This window comes from Carlito syrichta, unplaced genomic scaffold (assembly GCF_000164805.1).
Source record: "Carlito syrichta isolate Samal-C Ts95f unplaced genomic scaffold, Tarsius_syrichta-2.0.1 Scaffold313246, whole genome shotgun sequence".
Taxonomy (NCBI): Eukaryota; Metazoa; Chordata; class Mammalia; order Primates; family Tarsiidae; genus Carlito; species Carlito syrichta.
This window is the reverse complement of record NW_007257342.1, coordinates 626706-649283: the sequence shown is the minus strand read 5'-3', so window position 1 is coordinate 649283 and position 22578 is coordinate 626706. Positions and strand designations below refer to the sequence as shown.

General features: G+C 41.0%; 1 protein-coding gene across 1 annotated transcript in view; it reads right to left on the bottom strand.

Annotated features, from left to right (window-relative positions):
• Positions 1–22578, bottom strand: part of NCOA6 (nuclear receptor coactivator 6) — a 63221-nt gene that overhangs the window by 13286 nt on the left and 27357 nt on the right. The window contains exons 5-10 of the mRNA XM_021718679.1: positions 20948–21103; positions 13528–13650; positions 9552–9680; positions 7706–8560; positions 5478–5624; positions 349–1462 (exon numbers count right to left, since the gene is read on the bottom strand). Of these exons, the coding sequence (XP_021574354.1) occupies positions 349–1462; positions 5478–5624; positions 7706–8560; positions 9552–9680; positions 13528–13650; positions 20948–21103 (2524 nt within the window). The remainder of the gene's footprint in view (positions 1–348; positions 1463–5477; positions 5625–7705; positions 8561–9551; positions 9681–13527; positions 13651–20947; positions 21104–22578) is intronic.

The window sequence follows — 22578 nt, the reverse complement described above, 5'->3', positions numbered from 1 at the left end:
AAAAAATTGAGATAATCATGAAAATATGAACACTTTGGATATGTGAGAGTATTAAGGAAGTATCAGTTTTCTAGGTGTGCTAATAATATTGTATGGTCGTATAAAAAACTGTCCTTATCTTTAGAGGTACACATTGAAATATTCACCAAGTGAATGTGCTTTAAAACAATCAAGAGGGTAACAGGAGAGAGTACAGATGAAGGTAAGATAGGCTATGAGTTGATTATTGAAGTGGGTGATTTCATTATACTATTCTACTTTTACATATGTTTAAAATAGTCCATCAAAAAAAGGTTATTCACATAGACACAAATGAACAAAATTTGAGGCAAAACTATCACAACCTACTTTAGATCCTGCTGACTATTTTTCTTCTTCCGAGGGGGTTTCTTCTTCTTCGGTTTATTTGCGTTGGTATTATTTTGCTTATTGTTTACCCCAAAATGGCCTGCAGAGATGTCACTCTGCAATAAGTTGACCAACAATGGGCTTGTTAGTGTGACATCCTTATTGACTGGGAAGCCTGGATTCTGACCACAGGACATCTGATTTCCATTGGGTGTTCCACTGAAAGGTGTACTGAAAGGCATCCCATGGCCTGAGAAGTGGTTTCCCGAGGCACTATTTCCCTGCATGGCCTGCACGTGAGGGGGCACCATGTTGGTTTGTTGCATGCTAACATCAGGCATCATTTGAGACAAGGTGACATCATTATTTGCTGTAGTAGCAGGATCACCATGCTGCTGGGCCATGTGTGGGCTAGGTCCTGGTGGCCTCAGGACCTGCCCCTGGATCCCCATAACCTGAGACGGACTGTTGTTCACAGGCCCTTGCTGGGGTAGCATTTGTCCCGACATTTGTCCTGTAAACTGCACCATGTTTCCTTGCATGTTCGGAGTTGGTCCCCTCATTATCTGTGCTGGTCCCGGCATGACATTGGATTGGTTCTGTGTGTTAAACTGCTTATTTCCCTGCATCTGATTGGTCATGATCTGCTCTATCATTGGGTTCTGTTGGAGCAAAACTTGCCCCTGAGGCCCCATCATCTGATTATGTGGTGCCATCATTTGTGGGCCCTGTTGGGAAAGCATTTGCTTGGGTGGGGTCATCCTTTGGGGTGAGGGCCCAAGGTTTTGGCTTTGAGGGTTCACCATCATCTGGCCCTGTGGCATAAGCTGGGCCCTTGAAAGAATCATAGGGTTCTGAGGGTTCAAGGTTCCTTGTTGCTGGACCATCTGGCCCTGGGAGGGCACAATCTGCTGGTGCATGCCCATCAGCTGAGATGGTGGGCCCTGCTGGGGCTGGCCTTGCATGTTGCCCAGGTTCACCTGTGGAACCCCAGAACTACCAGCCTGCTGACTGTTCATGTTGCCATGAATTCCCATGAGGCTGGGCTGCATCATATTTGGTGGCCCGTGGGACACCTGCATCTGGTTTTGAGGAGGACCAGCTCCTTGACCACCTTAAAAAAAAAAGAAAGGCATAATTTTAGAAAGAAATATTATCTTATTGGTATTAAGATACTCAGATGACTTTACTTAGAAAGACACCCTTGCTCATATATTCACTGACCAACAAAAATGTGCTATGTTTGACATTCTAAACTATGGAGATGTGACTGTGGGATAATTGTTTACATTCTTAATCACCACACAATAGGGAAGGACAAACAGTTTCTCTATTCTCACGTGGTAACTTAAAGATAACATTTCAAAGATCAATAAAGTTTACTTTCAGATTAAATAAAGAGAAAGGCAGCAACTCAGCAACTCATTATTTATTTATTTGTTTTTGAGTTGGGAGTCTCACTCTTGCCCAGGCTGGATGGAGTGCAGTGGCATAATCGTGGCTCACCACAGCTTTGACTTCCTGGACTCGGGCGATCCTTTGGTCCCAGCCTACCCAAGTAGCTGGGACTACAGGAATGTGCTACTACACCCAGCTTATTTTTGATTTTCTGTAGAGATGAGGTCTCATTATGTTGCCTAGGCTGTCATTCATTTTAAAACAACTTGCAACTACCTCACGGTGAAGAAAATTAACAAAAAGTACTGTGGGCTAGTAAAATAAGCTCTGCCATAAATGCTATAAACAAAGAATATGAAGTGTTCTCTTAAGAAAACCTTAATAATAATGAGAAGACATTTAAAAATGCTTCTTGGAAAACTAATAACAACTCTCAAAGATAATGTTTGATACCTAGATGCTGTACTTTCAAGAAAAGAACACCTTATACTTCCTTAAGGACAGGACTCCTCTGCCCCTATGTGATAAAAATTAGTTAATCCTGATCTGGAAGCCAAGCCTCTGGTGGAAGTCAACCGACTAGCTGACCCATCTGGAAGCTACAGACAATAGGATACTAAAACATTAGTGATCCTCCCCTGTGGCAGACCCTGGTGCCCTGGTGGCCCACATGGCCCATGTTTTTCTATTCAGCAATTTCTAATTTACACAGAAGGTGCGCTGCCTGTCTTGCTGCAGTATTTATTTATTATTGGGTGTTTGGTATTTTCCTATAGCTACTTGCATGGTCTCCCCACTTTTTAACTGAATAATCTTCTAGCCTTCTGTTTGTTTGTTTGTTTGAGCTGGAGTCTCACTCTATCACCCAGTTGGAATACAGTGGCATGCTCACAGCCACTATAGCCTCAACCTGCTGGGCTCAGGCAATTTTTCCACCTCAGCCTTCCAAGTAGCTGGGACTACATGCATGTACCACCACGTCTGGCTAACTTTTTGATTTATTGTAGAGATGAGATCTCAGCAAGTTGCCCAGGCTGGTCTCGAATCCATGGGCTCAGGCAATCCCCTCACCTCGGCCTCCCAAAGTGCTGGGATTATAGGTGTGAGCCACCGTGCTCAGCCCTTCTAGCTTATTTTTATTTTCCCCTTTTATTATTATTACTATTTTTAGAGTGGATATACAGGTTTATTGAGTATGCTGAAAGAAAGCAGTGGGCAGAATGGCAATAAGGGAGCTATCTGCCTTGTTATTATTTTTTTGAGTCAGGGTCTCACTCTGTTGCCCAGGATGGAGTACAGTGGTGTGATCACAGCTTACCACAGTCTCAAACTCCTGTCCTCAGGTGATTCTTCCACTTCAGCTTCCCAAGTAGCTGAGACTACAGGTGTGTACCACCATGTTCGGCTAATATTTTGGTTTTTAAAAAATTGTATTTTCTTTCTGTGTACTTGATTATTTTACTGTTATTATTATTTACTATAGAGATGAGGTCTCACCAAGTTGCCCAGGCTGGTCTCGAACCCTTGGGCTCAGCCAATCCCTTCACCTCTTCCTCCCAACATGCTGGGATTACAGGCATGAGCCACCATGCCCAGCACATTTTGATTTTTTGTAGAGATGAGGCCTTGCTGTGTTGCCCAGGCTGGTCTCAAACTCCTGGATTCAAGTATTCCTCCCACCTCAACCTCCCAAAGTGCTGGATTACAGACGTTAGCTACTGTACCTGGCCTATTTTTCACTTCTAAATGAGAACTAGAAAGTGGCAGCCATAATAAAGTTAGGAATCCTGTCCATATTCCAGACAGGGAGGCAGGGTACACAAACTGTCCCTTGTTTACACTATCTAGACTTTTCCTGGACCCCAAGGAAGATTTTCTAAACCAGTCTTACAAACTCAAAGTAGAACTCCATGACTACCATACACACTTATAGACACTAAATATATTGGTGTATATTAATTCAAGCAACAATAATTCACTGAGTACCTATCATGTAGAAGGCAGTTTTTGTGCTGAGATAATATCGATAAATCAGAAAGATCAAATCCTTGCCCCTTTGGAGCCTACAATTTAGTTGGCAAGAGAAACAATAAAATAAACAGGTATTTTTTTCAGAAGCAGTAAAAGCTAACAAGTAAAATAAAGTATATTAAGAGAACAGAAAATGACATACAAGAGTAGAGCTACTTTAGATCTGATAAATGAGGAAATTAAACAATATATGCATGTGAAAGGTACCACATACCATTTACAAAACAGTTGGGCTAAGGTGGAGGAATTTTCAATGATTTTATTTAAAAAACATTTTTTTCTTTTTTTTGAGTAGAGTCTCACTTTGTCGCCCAGGTTGGAGTACAGTGGCACCATCACAGTTCACCACAGCCTTGACCTCCTGGGCTTAGATGATCCTCCTGCCTTAGCCTCCTGAGTAGTTGTGACTACAGGTGCATACCACCACGCCCAGCTAACTTTTTGATTTGGTAGAGATGAAGTCTCACTATGTTGCCTAGGCTGGTCTCAAACTGCTGGGCTCAAGCAATCCTTTTGCCTCAGCCTTCCAAAGTGCTGAATCACAGGCAGAAACCACTGTGTCCAGCCAGATTTCATCATTGTTTTAAAACTTTCTATTAAAAAAAAATCACATTCACACAACTCAGGAAAGCAGTTTAGTAACAGCAGATGGGGCAAGTCAAGTAGTTTGCTATACTCTTCTCTCATCCTTCAAGACATAGTTTAACTTTCTTTTAAAAATTAAGTCAGAATTTTTCTCATTCTTTAGTTACAATCAAAGTTGGAACCACCTAACTAAATTAACTCCAAGTGGGGATGGGAGTTAAAAAAATATTTGAACTATATCAGTCCAAACTGCTTGAATAAGAAAGGGCAAGAAAAGTAGTCATGTGGTCCCAAAGCAACCAGAAACATGAAGTTTGAACTTATACAATATTGCTTTATAAATAGTTTTTAGTCATTCCACTGTATCTTACTTTCGCTCCAAAATATCTTCTTATATACAATGCACTGTTGGTATTAAATTTGAACTGATTAAATTGGAAAAATACCATACTGTAAACCAGAATCCACACACTCAGCATAAACAAAGCCAACATGTACCATATAAAGATTGGAAAAGCTGCAGTTGTCCAAACAGGCTGTATGCTTGCATCCTTTTGTATCCGTGGTTTTCATCTGCCAGAAATGTCTTTTCGCCTTTACAATTTGAGCAAGCTCTAATTCAGGGGCCAGCAGACTCTGGGCCACATCAGGACCACTGCTGATTTGTAATTAAATAACTGTTTGGAACACTGCCATGCTCACTGCTTTACATATCGTCTAGGGCTACTTTTTGTGCTACAAAAGCAGAGTTGAGCAAAAGACCATACAAATTGCAAAGCCTAGAATATTTACTATCTGGCTCTTGATAAAAAAAACCAAAAAAACTGCTAGGCTCTGCTCTAACTCAAGTTTCTTTTATTTATTTGTTTATAATATGTGGGGTACAATTCAGGGTTAGTTATACAAATGTTTATTATGCAGGTTCAAGTTTCATCTCCTTTGTTAGGTGTTTCCAGGCTCCTGAGACATTTTATCTACTTTTGATGTATTAGTTACTGCCCTGAAAGAATGAATTATTTATGGATTTAAAATCAAGGGAAGAGACCCCAGTTGCCTATCAAGTCTACCACACAATGCTCAATAAATGCTGGCTGAATATATCACATAAAACAAACCTGCATGCTGGACATTTTGATTTGCTTGCAGCTGAGGGGTTCCTGAATTCCCAGGGGTGGTGGCTGTGGTCGAAGGCACCTGACCTTGCATAAAGTTCGGATTGGCCTGTCCTGCTGAGAAGCCAGGTGGGAGGCGTTTAGGCATTCCTTAATAGAAAACAATGAGTAAGGCAGTTACCTAGCAAATTTATACTCTTGCTTAGATATGGAATGAATAGGAAGGATGAGCTGCATGAAGTCTTCACTGGCTTAGCTCTTTCTGTCACACTGGTAGGATCTTTAATAATAAGGTTGGGAAAGATGGTTAAAAAAATCAACACAATCTCTTTTATGAGCATTGTCAAAATGAAAAAGAAATACTAAAAAATTTACACTTAAACATGCCAAGGAAAAGATGGCAATCTGCTCCCTAAATGTGATCTGAGGCCATGCCACAGCAAGGTTTGAGGGCTCACTTTTCTCTGTAATACAATGGACCCCAAAACTTTAAACTTTAACACAGGCACCAAAGGAATATGCTAAATTATTTCACATTTAAACAAATTGATATGAAATACTATAAAACAAAGAGCTGGGTCCTGATATTAAGGATAGAGAGGAGATTTTTTTTTCCCTTGAGGAAATGGAGACAATCTCCTTTGCGGAAAACTTCTCCCCAGTATTGTGCTTGTCTCTTTGGAAGACAGGAAATTAGAAATAGTCCATAGGCGCTTCAAAGTGAGGCTGCATTACATTCATCATTATGCCTTCCTGATAGCTATGGTACCAAAAACCATGCTCTAATGGAATCTTACTCAAGTATTAGTTTCTTTTAGGAAGGCCTAATTTCAGAAAACAAATTTGTAATATGGAGAATCTCAGAACCCATTTATTGTTTATAATGCAGGCCTTGATGTGGCCAGATCACCTAGGTGAGCACATCATCTGCTCTATGAAAGCATCAAGACCTAAAGCTCACTTGAAATTTTTTTGTATTAGTTCACTTATTTTTTTTAAGGGCCAAATTTTCAATGCCCTGAAAAACTTTGTAGACAAATATGCATTTGTCCTTTCTTTAGCAGTGACAAGTTCCATTCACATGCTTCCACTGTAATTAATTCAGTATTCACATTTGCAGGAGGGACTACCCAGCTTCCACTGATCCAGGGCTAGATGCCCAGAACAGTGAAGTTTGGAGCTGAAACATTCTTGCATTTTCTAAGAACTTCTTAAGATTCAAATATTAGAGCCTGCATGTCAGCAAAATTAATTACAAGAGAGTGAAAAGACTGATGAGCAACTTAATTTCACCAGAAACCATGGGAACATGCCTTTGCTATGTTGCACTAAGATGCAAGGGTTTTTTCTGGGTAGGCAATGGGTGTCTTTTGGTGGGAGATATGTTTATCAGATGACAGTATCACTGACACTCTATACCTTACTGAAAAGCTCCAAGCACATTCATGTGCACTAGATCAATGATTAATAAGAATAAATAATAAACATGGAGATGGATAAGTTTTACTGTAATCGTTTTACCTCTCACACATTAAGCTCCATTGCTTTTTCTTCATACAAGAGGCACCTTACAAAATAAATAAATAAATCTCCTTTAGGTATAACTGGTGGAATTCCCTCTCTGAGGAGCAGGCATTGGCATTATAAAACTATAAAAGTCAATGATTTCTGAACTTATTCCCCTTTAATACTTTAATCAAACTTAACAAATACCATGATTATTTTACTAACTAGGATTACCAAAACTGATAACTAGAAGGGCCTTTTGCCCAATAAGACCCTGTACTTATCTTTTCATTTTTGCTCTAGTTCACAATCTTAATTTTTTAATAGCTGAGAAGTTTAAATTGTTAATATAACACATGTTTCTCTTGGACATTTTAATTTACTAGTACAACATCAAGCAAAAAAAATTTGAAAAACAAAATGAACATCTCTATATTGAATTTTTACAACATCAAGCAAAAAAAATTTGAAAAACAAAATGAACATCTCTATATTGAATTTTTACCTACATTTTTTAGCCTAGATTTAATCAGTACAATGCTGCATAATGTGCCAAGTTAATAACACATCAAGCTAACTAAGTTATAGCAAGTGTCTCCACCATATCCACAAAACCAAATAGTAACATCCTTATTTCACTCCCTCTATTAATTCTAAAAACTGAAGTTCTACTAAGATCTATCTCCAGCAAATTTACCAACACAAATAGCTTCAGTGTTCCTCACCTCCTAGGCCTGGATGTAAACTCTGTGGCCCCTGGTTTGGTGGTTGCTGCTGCATCACCATGAAGTTAGGTGGCACATTTCCCTGTTGAACCATAGGATTCCGACCCGGAGAGCTGACAGGCTGCTGAAATCCCTGGGGAAGTGGGTTATTTTGAGGTGGCCTTGGTCCCATCTGCTGCTGAGTTTGGTTAACCGTTGGGGAAGATGCAGGGGATCCCTGCTGGAAGGAGGAGGGTGAGGAGGCAGGAGACTTGTTGGTGAGGTGGGGCTGCTGCAGGGGGGTTGGGACCCTGGAGGGCCCTCCCTGCAAGCTCTTCATCTGAGGAGCTGTGAACTGGCCTGGGTTGCTCATCTGAGGAAAGCTTGTATGGGCTTGTGAGGCTTGCTGGCTGCCAAAGGGATATGGAGGGGGAGGGTGGGAAGGTGTCTGTACCGTGGCTAAGGATGGTCTTGCCTGAAGTTGCTGTTGCATTGGGCCAGGCACAGGAGCCTTCTTCCACCCTTGATTTGCAGTCATTGTGCCCAGAGAACCCTGGGCTGGAGGAGGTTGAAGGGCTCCAGAAGGCAGCTGGTTCCAGCCTGGAGGGACAGGCACCTGAGTTGGGGCAGTAAACTGGGGTCGAATTCCCTGTGGCTGTTGCTGCTGATGTTGCTGTGGGGGTCTTGCCTGCAACTGTTGCTGCTGCTGCTGCTGCTGCTGCTGTTGCTGCTGCTGCTGCAGCTGTGGAAAATTAGCTGGGTTCATTTGTCTGTTCACAGGGACAGGCTGCATTGGATGGTGTGGGGGAGCTAAAGATCCTGAGGGATGATTTTGTTGCTGAATATGGAGCCCAGAGAGGAGTGGATCCATTGCATCTGTTAAAAGATAGTCAACAAACAATAATTAACCTCCTGCAATTTAGATCCGAGAGCAGAGGCCTTGACAATTCTACAACGATAGAGGAAGATCTGATGGTACCATTCAATAAAAGATATGTTTATGAATACCTTTTATGTGCAAACCAATATACCAAGATAACAGATGAATCTTGCCTTAAAAAGAGCTAATGGTTCAATAGTAGACAAGAGTTAAACATAAAATGTGGAAAACAGTATCTTCCAAATCATATTCTAGGGAACTATGTTAATTAGCATTTCAAGAAAATAAAACAATCAGTTAGGCTTGCGAAACACTGAACCTAACAACCTTAGACAGGTTTCTTCATTGCAGGACTTTCAATGACTCCAGTATGTAATTTTGAATATCCAGGCGGGAGAGTAAAGTATGAGGCATTTGCCAAACTCACTTGACTACCGAATTCTCTCTCATGGAGAATCTTACAAAACTAAGTAGGTAAAGGTACACAACTGTAGGAATGTTGGGGTATAACTGATAAGAGAACAAAGAGAAATTCTGCGAAGAAAATGATGGCATTTAGCTTAAAAAAACAGGGTAGACTTGGAAAGAAAGTGGCATTTTGGCTAGGCTTGGTGGCTCAGCCTGTAATCCCAGCACTTTGGGAGGCCAAGGCAAGTGGATTGTCTGAGTTTGTGGGTTTGAGATCAGCCTGGGCAACTTGGCAAGACCTCATCTCTACAACAAATCAAAAAAATTAGCCAGGCGTGGTAGCCTGCACCTGTAGTTCTGGCTACTTGGAAGGCTGAGATGGAAGGATTGCTGGAGCCCAGCAGGTCGACTCTGGGGTGGCTGTAAGTGTGCCAATGCACTCCAGTCTGGGCAACAGAGTGAGACTCCAACTCAAAGGAAAAAAAAAAGATGAAAATGGCACTTTTAGTTAGGTAGTCAGAAATTCAGCATCAGAGAAAGTTTCAGCCTCTTCAACCCTCAAAGACAGGAAGTCATTACCTGATTGAGAAGCAGGGCGAGGAGTCCTGGGCTGCAGCTCTGGATTAGGGCCTGGTGCCATCATGGAAGATGACATGTTTCCACCCTGGGGTATCATAACAGAGGCAGGGCTGGTCATCCTTGTTAATCCTAGAAAGACAAAATTTCTGTAAATAGAATACTGGAACTGGCACCATTTTTAAATGAAATATTTCACAAATATGAAAAGTTATAGAAAATTTCTACACCCATCTACCTTTTTTAAATTGAACAAATTTGTGCTATCTCCTTTAGATATATACGTAGATACAGAAGAAGCCCTCTACTCCTTCCCAATCCCATTCTACTTCCTCCCTTTTACTATAATTGTGGTTAACAGTTCCGTGCATATTTATTTACCTTCTCTATATATGTAGGTAAACTGCTTAGCAATTTTTGTATGCTTTTAATCTTTGTATAAGTGGCACCATACTATATGCATTCTTCATCAGTTTCCTTTTTCACTTAATATTTTTTTTTTGAGATTCGTCCCCCTTAACTGCTATGAGGTAATATTGTATGTATACTGTATAGAACCATACATCTATCCTTCTGCTGATGAATACTAAGGTCTTATTTTTCTGAACTTTTTATTCTTACAATTTTGCAATGCTATGTATCAGTCATGAATTCTTGTGAACATGTGAGTCTTTAGACTACATACTTAGAATTGCCAAGTTTTAAAGTCTAAGCATGTTTAATTTTACTAGATATTGGTAAATTGCTCTCAAAAGTGGTTACATCAAATTATACTCTAACAGTTTGAGAATTCCTCCACATCTTTCTAATTTCTGACATCGTTAGGCTTTTTAGGATTTATCATCTGTGTTAATAAGTGAGAACAGCTTATACTTGTCCACTCTTCCTGTTCTTTGATTCTTGGCATCAAGATGAAAACAATCTCAAAATAACTTGGCAAGGACCTTTCCTTTTTTTCTGTGCTCTGGAAGAATATGTGTATCTGTTCCTTAAATGTTCAGTAAAATTTAGCGGGACCTCAGGCGATCCTTCCACCTCAGTATTCCGAGTAGCTGGGACCTATAGGTGAGCCATCACATCCAATTTTTTTTCCTGTAGAGACAAGGTTTCACTATGTTGTTCAGGATAGTCTTGAACTCCTGGGCTCAAGGAGTCCTCCAGCCTCAGCCTCCCAAAGTGCTAGGATTACAGGCGTGAGCCATTGTGCCCAGTCTCCTTTTTTCCCATTCTTTTTTAAAAATTGAGATGCAATTACAACAACAACAAAAACAAGTAAACAAATAAAAAACTGAGATATAATCTATACATTTAAAAATTCATGGCCAAGCGTGGTGTTTCACACTTGTAATCCCAGAACTTTGGGAGGCAGAGATAAGAGGATTGCCTGAGCCTATGGGTTCGAGACCAGCCTGGGCAACATGGCGAGACCTCGTCTCTACAATAAATTAAAAAATTAGTTGGGCATGGTGGCGCATGCCTGTAGTTCCAGTTATTTGGAAGACTGAGGTGGAAGGATCATGTGAGCCCACTAGGTCAAGGCTGCAATGGCTAAGAGCAGCGTGTCCCTGCACTCCAGCCTCGGTGGCAAAGTGAGACTCTGATTCAAAAAAAAAAGAAAAAGAAATAGCCAGGCATGGTAATGCGTGCCTATAGTTCCAGCTACTTGGAAGGTTGAGCTGGAAGGATCACGTGAACCCAGCAGGTCAAGGTTGCAGTGGCTATGAGCATGCCACTGCACTCCAGCATGGGTGACAGAGCGAGACTTCTACTCAGAAAAAAAAAGAAAAGAAAAAAAAAATTCACAATGGGGCGCAGTGGCTCATGCCTGTAATCCCAGCACTTTGGAAGGTGGAGGCGAGAGGACTGCCTGAGTCCAGGGGTTTCAGATCAGCCTGGGCTACTTGGTGAGACCTCATCTCTACAACAAATCAAAAAATTAGCCAGGTGTGGTGGGGCAGGTTGAGGCTGCAGTGGCTGTGAGTGTGCCACTGTATTCCAGCCTAGGTAACAGAGTGAGACTCTAGTCAAATACATAAATAAATACTTTTAAAAGTATGTACTTTTTTCATTCTTTATGCATGCCTTTTTTTTTTGTTTTGTTTTAGTAGTCTTACTAAGGTTCATCAATTTTAGCTGTCCTTTCAAAGAAATATCTGTTGGTTGCTCTGTTCTATTGGTTTTTTGTGTGTGATTTGTATGTTACTTTTCTCTGTTCTTACCTTTATTATTTCCTTCCTTATTACTCTGCTATTCTTTTTCTCAATTCTTTTTTGAGTTGGAGTCTCACTCTGCCGCCCAGGTTGGAGTACAATGGCCTACTCACGGACACTGCACCCTCAACCTGCTGGGCTCTGACGATCCTTCTGCCTCAGCCTTCCAAGTAGCTGGAACTACAGGCACGCGCCACTATGCCCAGCTAATTTTTTAATTTATTGTAGAGATGAGGTCTTGCCAAGTTGCCCAGGCAGGTCTCAAACCATGAGCTCAGGCAATTCTCTCACTGTGGCCTCCCAAAGTGCTGAGATTATAGGCGTGAGTCACCATGCCCGGCCTTTTCTCAATTTTTAAGTCACACACTTAACTTGTAAATTTTCAGTTGATATTCTTCATTAATATAAATTTCTGAGGACTTAAAATGTCTTCAAAGCTCTGTATTGGCCATATCTTACAAATTTTAACTTATAGTATATTATTCTCATTACTCCATTCTAAATACTGTCTAATACCTATCATGATTGCTTTTTTATTTTTTTTTGAGTTGGAGTCTCACTCTGTCGCCCAGACTGGAGTGCAGTGGCCGTTCCCAGCCACCGCAGCCTCGACCTGCTAGGCTCCGGCGATCCTTCCGCCTCAGCCTTCCAAGTAGCTGAAACTATAGGCACATGCCACCATGTCTTGCTTATTTTTTGATTTAGTGTAGAGATGAGGTCTTGCCAAGTTTCCCAGGCTGGTTTCAAACCCCTGAGCTTAGGCAGTCCTCTCACCTTGACCTCCCAAAATGCTGGGACTACAGGCTTCAGCCACTGTGCTCAGTCGGTTTTCATAATTTTTAGCACCCTGACAGTCCTATTACCTAAAATTCTGAAGGGAGTCTAATCCTAACCTGTATAAACTTGGAGTATAAATTCATTTATAGCAGGTTTTAACTATGAGAAGTCTGCTATGACTTGGATTGAGAATATGTCCCTCCACAGCTTCAATAGTTATGCCCAGTTTAGAACAACTTAATGACTTAGCCTGTTTTTTTGAGGGTCATTTCACTAACATATTAAATGTCCAACATGCAAGAGGGTAGAGATGACACCTCTATAACCACCGTTCTTCCAACCCCCAAGCAAAGCCCAGGCCAAGACAGACAAGTTTCCCACTTGTCTCCCTGTGCCAGAGGGTGATATTTTCCCATCTACCTTATACTGAAAATTCTGGCTTCATGAGGCATTCTGAATTTTAACTTTCTTCTTCATGTAGAACCAAGGCAAAGCTTCATCTTTTATCCCTTCCTGACCATTGAAACCCAAATCCCTGGGCCCTTGCAGAATCTCATTTGTTTACAGTTACTTATATTTTCATCTTTTGACTTCTTGCTTTGCCCTTAATTCAGATATTCTGTCTCAGAGGAAGTGGGAGTTGGAAAGCTACATTTTCTACTAAACTGTTAACATACTGAGGGTAGAAAATATTTTATTCATTTCTATTTCCAACACTTAGTGTAGGTCCTGTCATACAATAGGAACTCAATGAATATCTGCTGCATGGCTCACCGTTTATCAACCTTTAAGCATAAGATCAAAATATTGCAAAGCTGCTTCATGCTGTGGGACCCCTAGCTTTCTGGCAATGATGCTTTCCTGATTCAGCAGAGATGTGGATATGCTATGAGCCCCCACCTACCTTGCAGGATGCAAATGATCACACATTAGTAAATTAAGCCAAAAAAGGAGATGAGCAAAATGTCATACATTTGAGAGGGAGGTCTCACCTGGACCACCTGCCATGGGAAATCCCGCCTCCATCCTAACTGAATTTCCGGCTCCCATGGGTCCATTCATTCTCACATCTTGGCTTCGGTTCTGAGCCAAAGCCAGGTTGATAGCACCTTCCCCTGAAAATGACAGTCAAGTTATATAAGGGAAATCATCAGAATAAGATGCTTGTTTAAAGACAGACACATAAGTGCTTTAGCTTTCTGTGTTTTTGAAGAATTATGGTTAGTTTACCACTACAAAAAGGGAGGTTTCAATACTACATGGGTCTTTCTTCAACCGATCTGAGCAGGTTTGCTTACATGAAGCACAAGGAGATCTTAACCAATGCTCACTTGTAACAGGGCAGAAGGGCATAGTGTCAATGGAGAGCCTGGATCTCTGAATATTTGTTTTCAACCAGTTCACCAACTATGTGTGGTATGTGTATAGAAAGGAAGAAAATATTCTCAGAAACTCTCAAAATCCTAGATATCCTTTTGGGAATGGATGATCCGAAGGCAGAGATATGAGTAGGTTTAATGAAGAAAGAATAGGTTGGGCACAGTGGCTCAAGCCTGCAATCCCAGCACTTTGAGAGGCTAAAGTAGAAGGATCACTTAAGGCCAGAGTTCAAACCAGTCTGGACAATACAGCAAGATCCCATTAAAATTAAAACAAAAAAATGTTTAAGGCTGGGCACGGTGGCTCAAGCATGTAATCCTAGCACTTTGGGAGGCCAAGGCTAGAGGACTGCTTGAGCTCAGGGGTTCGAGACCAGCTTGGGCAACTTGGTGAGGCCTGGTCTCTACAATAAATCAAAAAATTAGCCAGGGGTAGTGGCACATGCCTATAGTTCCAGTTACTTGGAAGGCCGAGGCAGAAGGATCACCTGAACCCAGCAGACTGAGGCTGCAGTGGCCATGAGCGTGCCACTGCACTCCAGCCTGGGCAACAAAGTCAGATTCCAACTCAAAAAAGAAAGTTTATGAAGCAAGAACATATAGTAATGTGGGAATACTGAAATACTTGTAAATAAAATACCAATTCCCTTTAAACAACTGCAATATAAGCATATTTCTAGCAGAAAAAAAATAATGCAATGAAGAAGCGTTTGGTGCTAACCACCTCTGAGATACCGGATAACACCAACATTTGCACAGGGTTTTTAATGATTATAAAATGTTTTCTCATATGAGGTTCACAATAGTCTGGTTGTTAATAGCACTAGAAATAGTCCAATTAAGTAGGTCCTAAACTTAGAAGCAATTTAAATCTTACTTAGTCCAGTGATAAAAAAAAGTATCTGAAACAAATTTCAGAATAGTTCCTACATTTTGTCCAAAATTTTGACTACTGTTATTTGGAAAACAGTACCACCTTGTGGACAGTTAAAATATAGCTAGCCTGTAGTGGAGGAGTTTAAAGGTTGCACGCACCCAAGTCCTTTCATAAATAGGTTTCTAGTTTATAGTCACATGGTAAAGCAAAAAGTTAATGAGGCACAACAGTTTCCTCTGTTCTGTCACTAATCTAGGTCAGCTTTCTATGTGTAATTTGGCCAAGGAGGTTGGCTGGTCATAGGGAACAAACATCCTACCAATAAGGAACCAATCACTAGAGCTATGTTCTACCTTGTCTATAGGAGTCAGGCTTAAAGAGAAAGAGAATACAGGTCTTGAGGGTTTCCACTAAAGAAAAGGAACCATTAATATAATAAAATTGCTAAGAACGTTTAAGTAGAAAGAGTATTGTTCCTGAAAAGGACATCAGATCATGTCACTCCTCTGCTTAAACACTTCTCCATTGCTTCCCACTATTCTAGAAATAAAAGCCAAATTTAACAGGCCATACAAAGTCTTAAATTACCTAGCTAGCCCTGTGCTGTTCAACAAAAATATGATATCAGCTACATAAGCAAGTTAAAATTTTATTTTTTTATATTTTTTATTTCAAAACTTTTTTTTGTAGAGATGAGGTTTCACTATATTCTTCAGGCTGGTCTTGAACTCCTGGCCCCAAATGATTCTCCTGTTTTAGCCTCCCAAAGTGCTAGGATTACAAGCGTGAGCCACCGCGCCCCGCCATTCTTTCTTTTTTTTTTGAGTTGGAGACTTGCTCTGTTGCTGAGGCTGGAGTGTAGTGGCACGACCATGGTTCACAGCAACCTAAACTTCCTGGGCTCAAGCGATTTTCTGCCTCAGCCTTCTGAGTAGCTGGGACTACAAGTGTGTGCCACCATGCCCAGTTAATTTTTTGATATTTTTTGTAGAGATGAGGTTTTGCTATGTTGCCTAGGCCAGTCTAGAGCTCCTGGGTTCAAGCCATTCTCCCGCCTCACCCTCCCAAAGTGCTGGGATTATAGGTGTGAGCCCCTGCACCTGGCCTAATTAATATATAATAATAATAATAATAATGTTATTATTACTATTATTTTGAGTTGGAGTGCCAATCTGTCGTCCAGGCTAGAGTGCCTGGCTCCTAATATAAAATTATTAATGAGATATTTTTCTCCTTCAATAACAAGGATTCAGCCCCAGTGTCAGTTCTCACTTTCTTTTTTTTTTTTTGAGTTGGAGTCTCACTCTGTCGCCCAGACTGGAGTGCAGTGGCCACTCCCGGCCTGCTGGGCTCCGGCGATCCTTCCGCCTCAGCCTTCCAAGTAGCTGGAACTACAGGCGCGCGCTACCACGCCTGGTTCATTTTGATTTACTGTAGAGACGAGGGCTTGCCAAGTTGCCCAGGCGGGTCTTGAACCCGCGGGCTCAGGCAATCCACTCACCTCAGCCTCCCAAAGGCGCGGGATTACAGGCTGAGCCACCGCGCCCGGCTCATTTTTCACTTTCTCACTTCACATGTTCCCTCTGCCTAAAACAGTTCTCTACATTCTTCACGTACTTAGCTTCTCAATGTTCATGTAATCTTAAGTGTCACATGCCCAAAAAAGCCTTTACCAACCACCTTATCCAAAGTTGGTAACCCTTATCAGAACACCTTGTTATTTTTCAGAGCACATCCCATGTGACTTATTCAATCACTTGTTTTCTTGTCTGCCTCCCCATCACTATGTAAGGGTAAACCATAAGTGTGCCCTAGTTCCTTTATATCTGTTGTCCCAGCTCAATTATTAATAGACCTCCATTTCTCTCTAAAAGTATTCCAACTTAAAGCTGGGTGCAGTGGCTCATGTCTGTAATCCCAGCACTTTGGGAGGTGGAGGTAAAAGAATTGCCTGAGCCCAGGGTTTTGAGACTAGCCCAAGCAACTTGGCGAGAACTTGTCTCTGCAATAAGTAAATAAAAATAAATTAGCCAGGTGTGGTGGTGCATGCCTGTAGTTCCAGCTACTGGGAAGGCTGAGGAGGAAGGATCACCTGAGCCCAGTAGGTTGAGGCTGTGGTGGCTGTGAGTGTGCCACTGCACTCCAGTCTGGGCAACAGAGACTCCAACTCAAAAAAAAAAAGTATCACCCTAACTATAATCCTTTATACATATAACAGTGCTTGGTACATGGTAGGTGCCCATTAGCTATTTATTGAATATATGAAAATCATATCATAACTTTACAAGAAATTTCAGACTTTTTAAAAATGATAAATGCATTTTTAGAAAACCTCATTCTATCAAATCTCACACTGACAATAACAAGGCTGGAGCAAACTCAAAACCTATGAGGCATTGTTTTGTGTTTTTTTTTGAGTTGGAGTCTCACTCTGTCACCCAGACTGGAGTGCAGTGGCCACTCCCGGCCACCGCAGCCTCAACCTGCTGGGCTCCAGCAATCCTTCCGCCTCAGCCTTCCAAGTAAGCTGGAATTACAGGCACACGCTACCACGCCCGGCTAATTTTTTGATTTATTGTAGAGATGAGGTCTCACCAAGTTGCCCAGGCGGGTCTTGAACCCGCAGGCTCAGGCAATCCACTCACCTCAGCCTCCCAAGGCGTGGGATTTACAGGCTGAGCCATCGAGCCTGGTTCCTATGAGGCATTGTAACCAGAGCTCTAATAAAAACAATAATTGGTGGAGACAAAAGACTCCAAAACAATAGAACAGAAATGCCTTGTTAAAGGTGATGAGACAGTGCAGATACAGTGGAGCTTTGAGTCTGTGGGGCAGTAATTAAGGTGGACACAGAGCTGTCATGAGCTGAGAGTCATGCAAGGCTGAGGGGAGCATGTCTGGGGAAGTCACCTGCATGTAAGTTCTTATCCTTAAAGACATCTACCTATGTAACAGCTGAGCTCAAGGCATTTTTTTGTCTTGTTGATAAATATAATTCTTTTTCTACTATTTCAGCTCCCCTTGTCTAAGAAAAATCACATGTGAATAGACAGAATTTCCACATTCTACTGCTATCATTCACTTATTTGCCACCTGCATATAAGCTAACTGTATCAAAGAAACACATACAGAGAAAACTGCTGGCTCCCAAACTTGCCAATTAGAAGTCCACAAACTACGTCCTGTGGGCCAAATCTAGCCCACTGCCATGCTTACTCATCTACATATTGTCTATGGTTGTTTTGCCCTACAACAGCAGAGCTGAATACTTGTGACAGAGATCTTATAGCCTGCAAAGTAAAAAATATTTATTCCTGGCCTTTTTGTATGCTTTTTAAAACAAACACACACCCTGCTTTGCATCACCATGATTTTACAGACAAGCCACAAAACATCTTCAAAAAAGATGTCTCCCCAACTTCCTGGCCAAAACTCAAAAGTACAGGGAGTATTCTCAGTGGAGAATGAACTATTGGTGGAACAATCTGTCCTTCAATCCTTGCAGTAAACACCATATGACAGTGGCAACATTTCCTCTTACAACTTCAAAGTCATCAGTCTGTCACCATTTCACAAAAGCAATAGCTGCTGCTACCACTTTCACTTCTGCCTGAATTCCCAGGAGAGTAGAAACAGAAAAGATCACCTGGGACACATATGTAGCCTAAAAGTTAAAAGAACTCTTTCTGTACTGTGATAATTATTGTCATAAGTGAAATTCATAATTCCTTAAAATATATGCTATTTGCCCTGAATAAGAGATAAAACCAGTACTTCTTTCTCCAGCAAAAAGCACTACCAATCAAGGTTCCAAAGCCTTTACCTCAGGTAACTAGGTAATAGAGACTATAAAACATTTTGGTAACTAGGTAATAGAGACTATAAAACATTTTGAGTTTTTAAGAGAACACGTATGTGTTCCATAAAGTAAAATTGCTTATATATTATTTTATCCAATAGTCGTTCAATTTCTACTCTTTCCTGTAGATTGCTATGAATTAATTTTACTTTTTTGGACCCTTTTAGACAATCTAGCATTTTAATAATAAAATGGTTATTGTTTAAGCTACTATTTTCTCATGTATTAAATGCAACCCATTTCTCAATCTTCATATACCCCTCTCTAAATAAGCTGTTGGTATTGCCCCTTTTGGGGGCACAGCAATCTACAATGTTAGACTTTTCAAAAAGTGCCTCACTCCTCATATACAAAATGACAACCTTCTCAGCTGAGGTTTTATGGACAATCTAGGTTGTAAGCAAGTGCAGAGTCAAGAGGGCCAACAGTGCAAGGGAAACTTGGAATCACTAGTTGCCACTTTGTTTTTATTAACACAGAGAGGAGGAGAGGGTTCTAGTTCGCTAGGCCTCCAAAAAGATCCCCCACACTTAGGCTTGTCTTCCTTAATTGTTTTTTTTGTTGTTTTTTTTTTGAGTTGGAGTCTCACTCTGTCGCCCAGACGGGAGTGCAGTGGCCGCTTCCGGCCACCGCAGCCTCGACCTGCTGGGCTCCGGCGATCTTTCCACCTCAGCCTTCCAAGTAGCTGGAACTACAGGCACGCGCTACCACGCCTGGCTAATTTTTTGATTTGTTGTAGAGATGAGGTCTCATCAAGTTGCCCAGGTGGGTCTCGAACCTGCGGGCTCAGGCAATCCACTCACCTCGGCCTCCCAAAGTGCTGGGATTACAGGCTGAGCCACCGAGCCCGGCCGCTTGTCTTCCTTATTAAGGTCATGAATTGTTTTGAGTTCATAACATTAAGGGCGATATTTTATCATTATATTCCATAGTGCTAAAGTTTACGCTCTTGAGGGGAATAAAACAATAATCAAATAAGTGTTCTAATGAAAGTGTGAGATAAATGATCTGAAGAAGTACTATTTTGTGAGAGCACATACAAAGGACTCTGACTTAGTAAGGAGTTTAGAAAATATTTAAGTATCAAGATTTAAGCTGATACGTGAAGGCTGAGTAGGCATAAACTAGAGAAAGGGGAGTGACGGGATATCATTTCACATAGCAAAGACATCAGTGCAAAAGACCAGTGCAGGAGAAAGAATTGTGTTCAAGGAACTAAAGGAAAGTTAGAGAAGCTGGAAAACAGAGGAAGGGAGGACAGTTATACAAGAGAAGGCTGGATGGATGAGCAAGGCAGAGGTCAGACTATGCAAGGCCTGAGATCATGGTAAAAAGTCTGGTCTTTATTCTTTGAACAACAGCAAGTGATAGCAAAGATTTAAGATGGGTATGTATATGTGTATGCGCTGATCCTATATTCATTTTGAAAATTACTAGTCTGGGAAAAATATTTGTAAGATGTACATTGTTACAAAAGGATTGTTCAGGGTCTGATAATATTAGATGAATAAAGAAAACACCAAAGTATTTGGTGGAAGAAAGCAATTGAAATTAGATATTCTTTAGCTGGGCATGGTAGGGCACACCTGTACACCTGTAGTTTCAGCTACTCAGGAGGCTGAGGTGGGAGGATTGCTTGAGCTCAGGAGTTTTGAGTCCAGACTGGGAAACACAGTGAGACCCTGTCTCTTAAAAAAAAGTAAAGTAAGCAAGCCAGCCACAGTGGCTCACGTCTGTAATCCCAGCACTTTGGGAGGTGGAGGCGAGAGGACTGCCTGAGTCCACAGGTCCAAGATCAGCCTAGGCAACTTGGTGAGACCTTGTTTCTACAATAAATAAAAAAATTAGCTGGGTGTGCACACGCCTGTAGTTCCAGTTACTTGGAAGGCTGAAGCGGAAGAATCACCTGAGTCCAGTGGGTTGAGGCTGTGGAGGTCATGAATGGGCCACTGCACTCCGGCCTGGAAGGCAGAGTGAGACTGACTCAAAAAATAAACAAATAATAACAACAAAAATCAGTTCCTGGTCAGGCGCCAGCAAAATCAAAGTCTGAAAGACAGACAGTCAAAATCAGCCAAAGGAATGGAGCCCAAGGTTAAGGATGCTGAAGACCATCAGGACCCAGCAACAATTTCAATTCCTTTTTATGCTATGGTACTGCAATGTGAAGTACAGTTTGTACGAGTTGCTTGGCACTTTGAAACACAAGAGCAGAAAAACAAACAAAGCAGCACAGAAAATCACACTATTATTCTAATGTTGGTCCAAATGGGCAGGCACATGGCAAAGTAAAAGACCTTCAATTTGAATGGAGAGAATCCCTAGATCCCGAAGTTGCTGGTTGTTGCTCTGAGCCAGGATCCGTAGCCGCTCTGCTGCTTCCCGGGGGATGTTGAATGTCACACGCACACTGTTCCAGGGCTCCACCTTCTGTACTTTTAGCTTGTTGGATTCTTGGTTGTGAAATAAAGAGAACTGTATTAGTAATCTTTTAGTCACCAGAAGATGCGGAACTAAAAAACATAACAAAAGAACAAGGCAGAGAAATAGTTTGGAACAGCTGAGAGAGCCTAGGTGTTAGACAGACTTTAAATCTAATCCTAGTTTTGCCATTTTGCACCTAGGTGACCTTGAAGAAATAAATTATTTAACCATTCTGAAACTTACCTTTCTCTTCTCTAAAACTATGAGAAAATTACTTCATGAGATTTTGAGGATTAAATGAGGTAATACATGCAAAAAATCTACACACTTCATAGGTGCTGAATAAATGGAAAGCAGTAAGATGGAGTAAGGAACATAAAAAAGAAGAGAGAGGTAAGTTTAAATTTATATGCTTACTTCTGGACTCAGTTCAATGTATGTGAACTGAGAATATGTGAGTCTCAAATTTCTATTGAAATTCTATAAAAAATTCTAGATGTAGATATGCCAACTGCAGGATATTAAGTAATCTGCAGCAGCTACATCCACTGAGGTTTAGAAAAGGGCACTAAAAAGGAAAAGAGATTTACTCTTAACATTTTATAAAGTGTTAAGCAATTTTATATCTCCAAATTAAAAATATGAAATTTTAATACCCATATTAAATAGTCACTGGGAATCTCTGTGCAAGATATTTATAGAGATAGGGAGCAAACACTCTCTCCAATGTCCTACAAATACTTTAATTTAAGGAAAGCTTCGAAAGTAAGTCTTGATGCTTTATTAATTTAAGGAAAGCTTCAGTAAGTCTTTGATTTAAAATTTTTTTCCTACTTTAAACAAGAGTAGAGTTTCCACTGAAACACAACAAATGAGGGATAATACAAATTTGACAACTAAGCTTCAGTTAGTATATGAAAACATATTTTAGCATACAGTAAGCCTGGATAGTCAGTGCAAACTTAAGAACTTTTTTTAAAAATACAAATTATTGGGAAAACTAAATATCCACATGCAAAATAATGAAGTTGGAACTTTACCTAGCATTATACGTACAAATTAACTCAAGATGGATTAAAGATCTAAATGTAAGACCATAACACTGGATTTGGCAGTGATTTTTTTGGATATGACAACAAAGGCACAAGCGACAAAAGAAAAAATAGAAAAACAAAAAAATTTTTCATGAAAATTAAAAAATGTTGTGCATCAAAGGACACTATCAAAAGAGTAAAAAGGTAACCCACAGAAGGGAGAAAATATCTGCAAATCATATTCTCTAATAAGAGAGTAATATCCAGGCCGGGCTCGGTGGCTCAGCCTGTAATCCCAGCACTTTGGGAGACCGAGGTGAGTGGATTGCCTGATTCCGCGGGTTCGAGACCCGCCTGGGCAGCTTGGCAAGACCTCATCTCTACAATAAATCAAAAATCAGCCGGGCGTGGTAGTGCAGACCTGTAGTTCCAGCTACTTGGAAGGCTGAGGCGGAATGATCTCCGGAGCC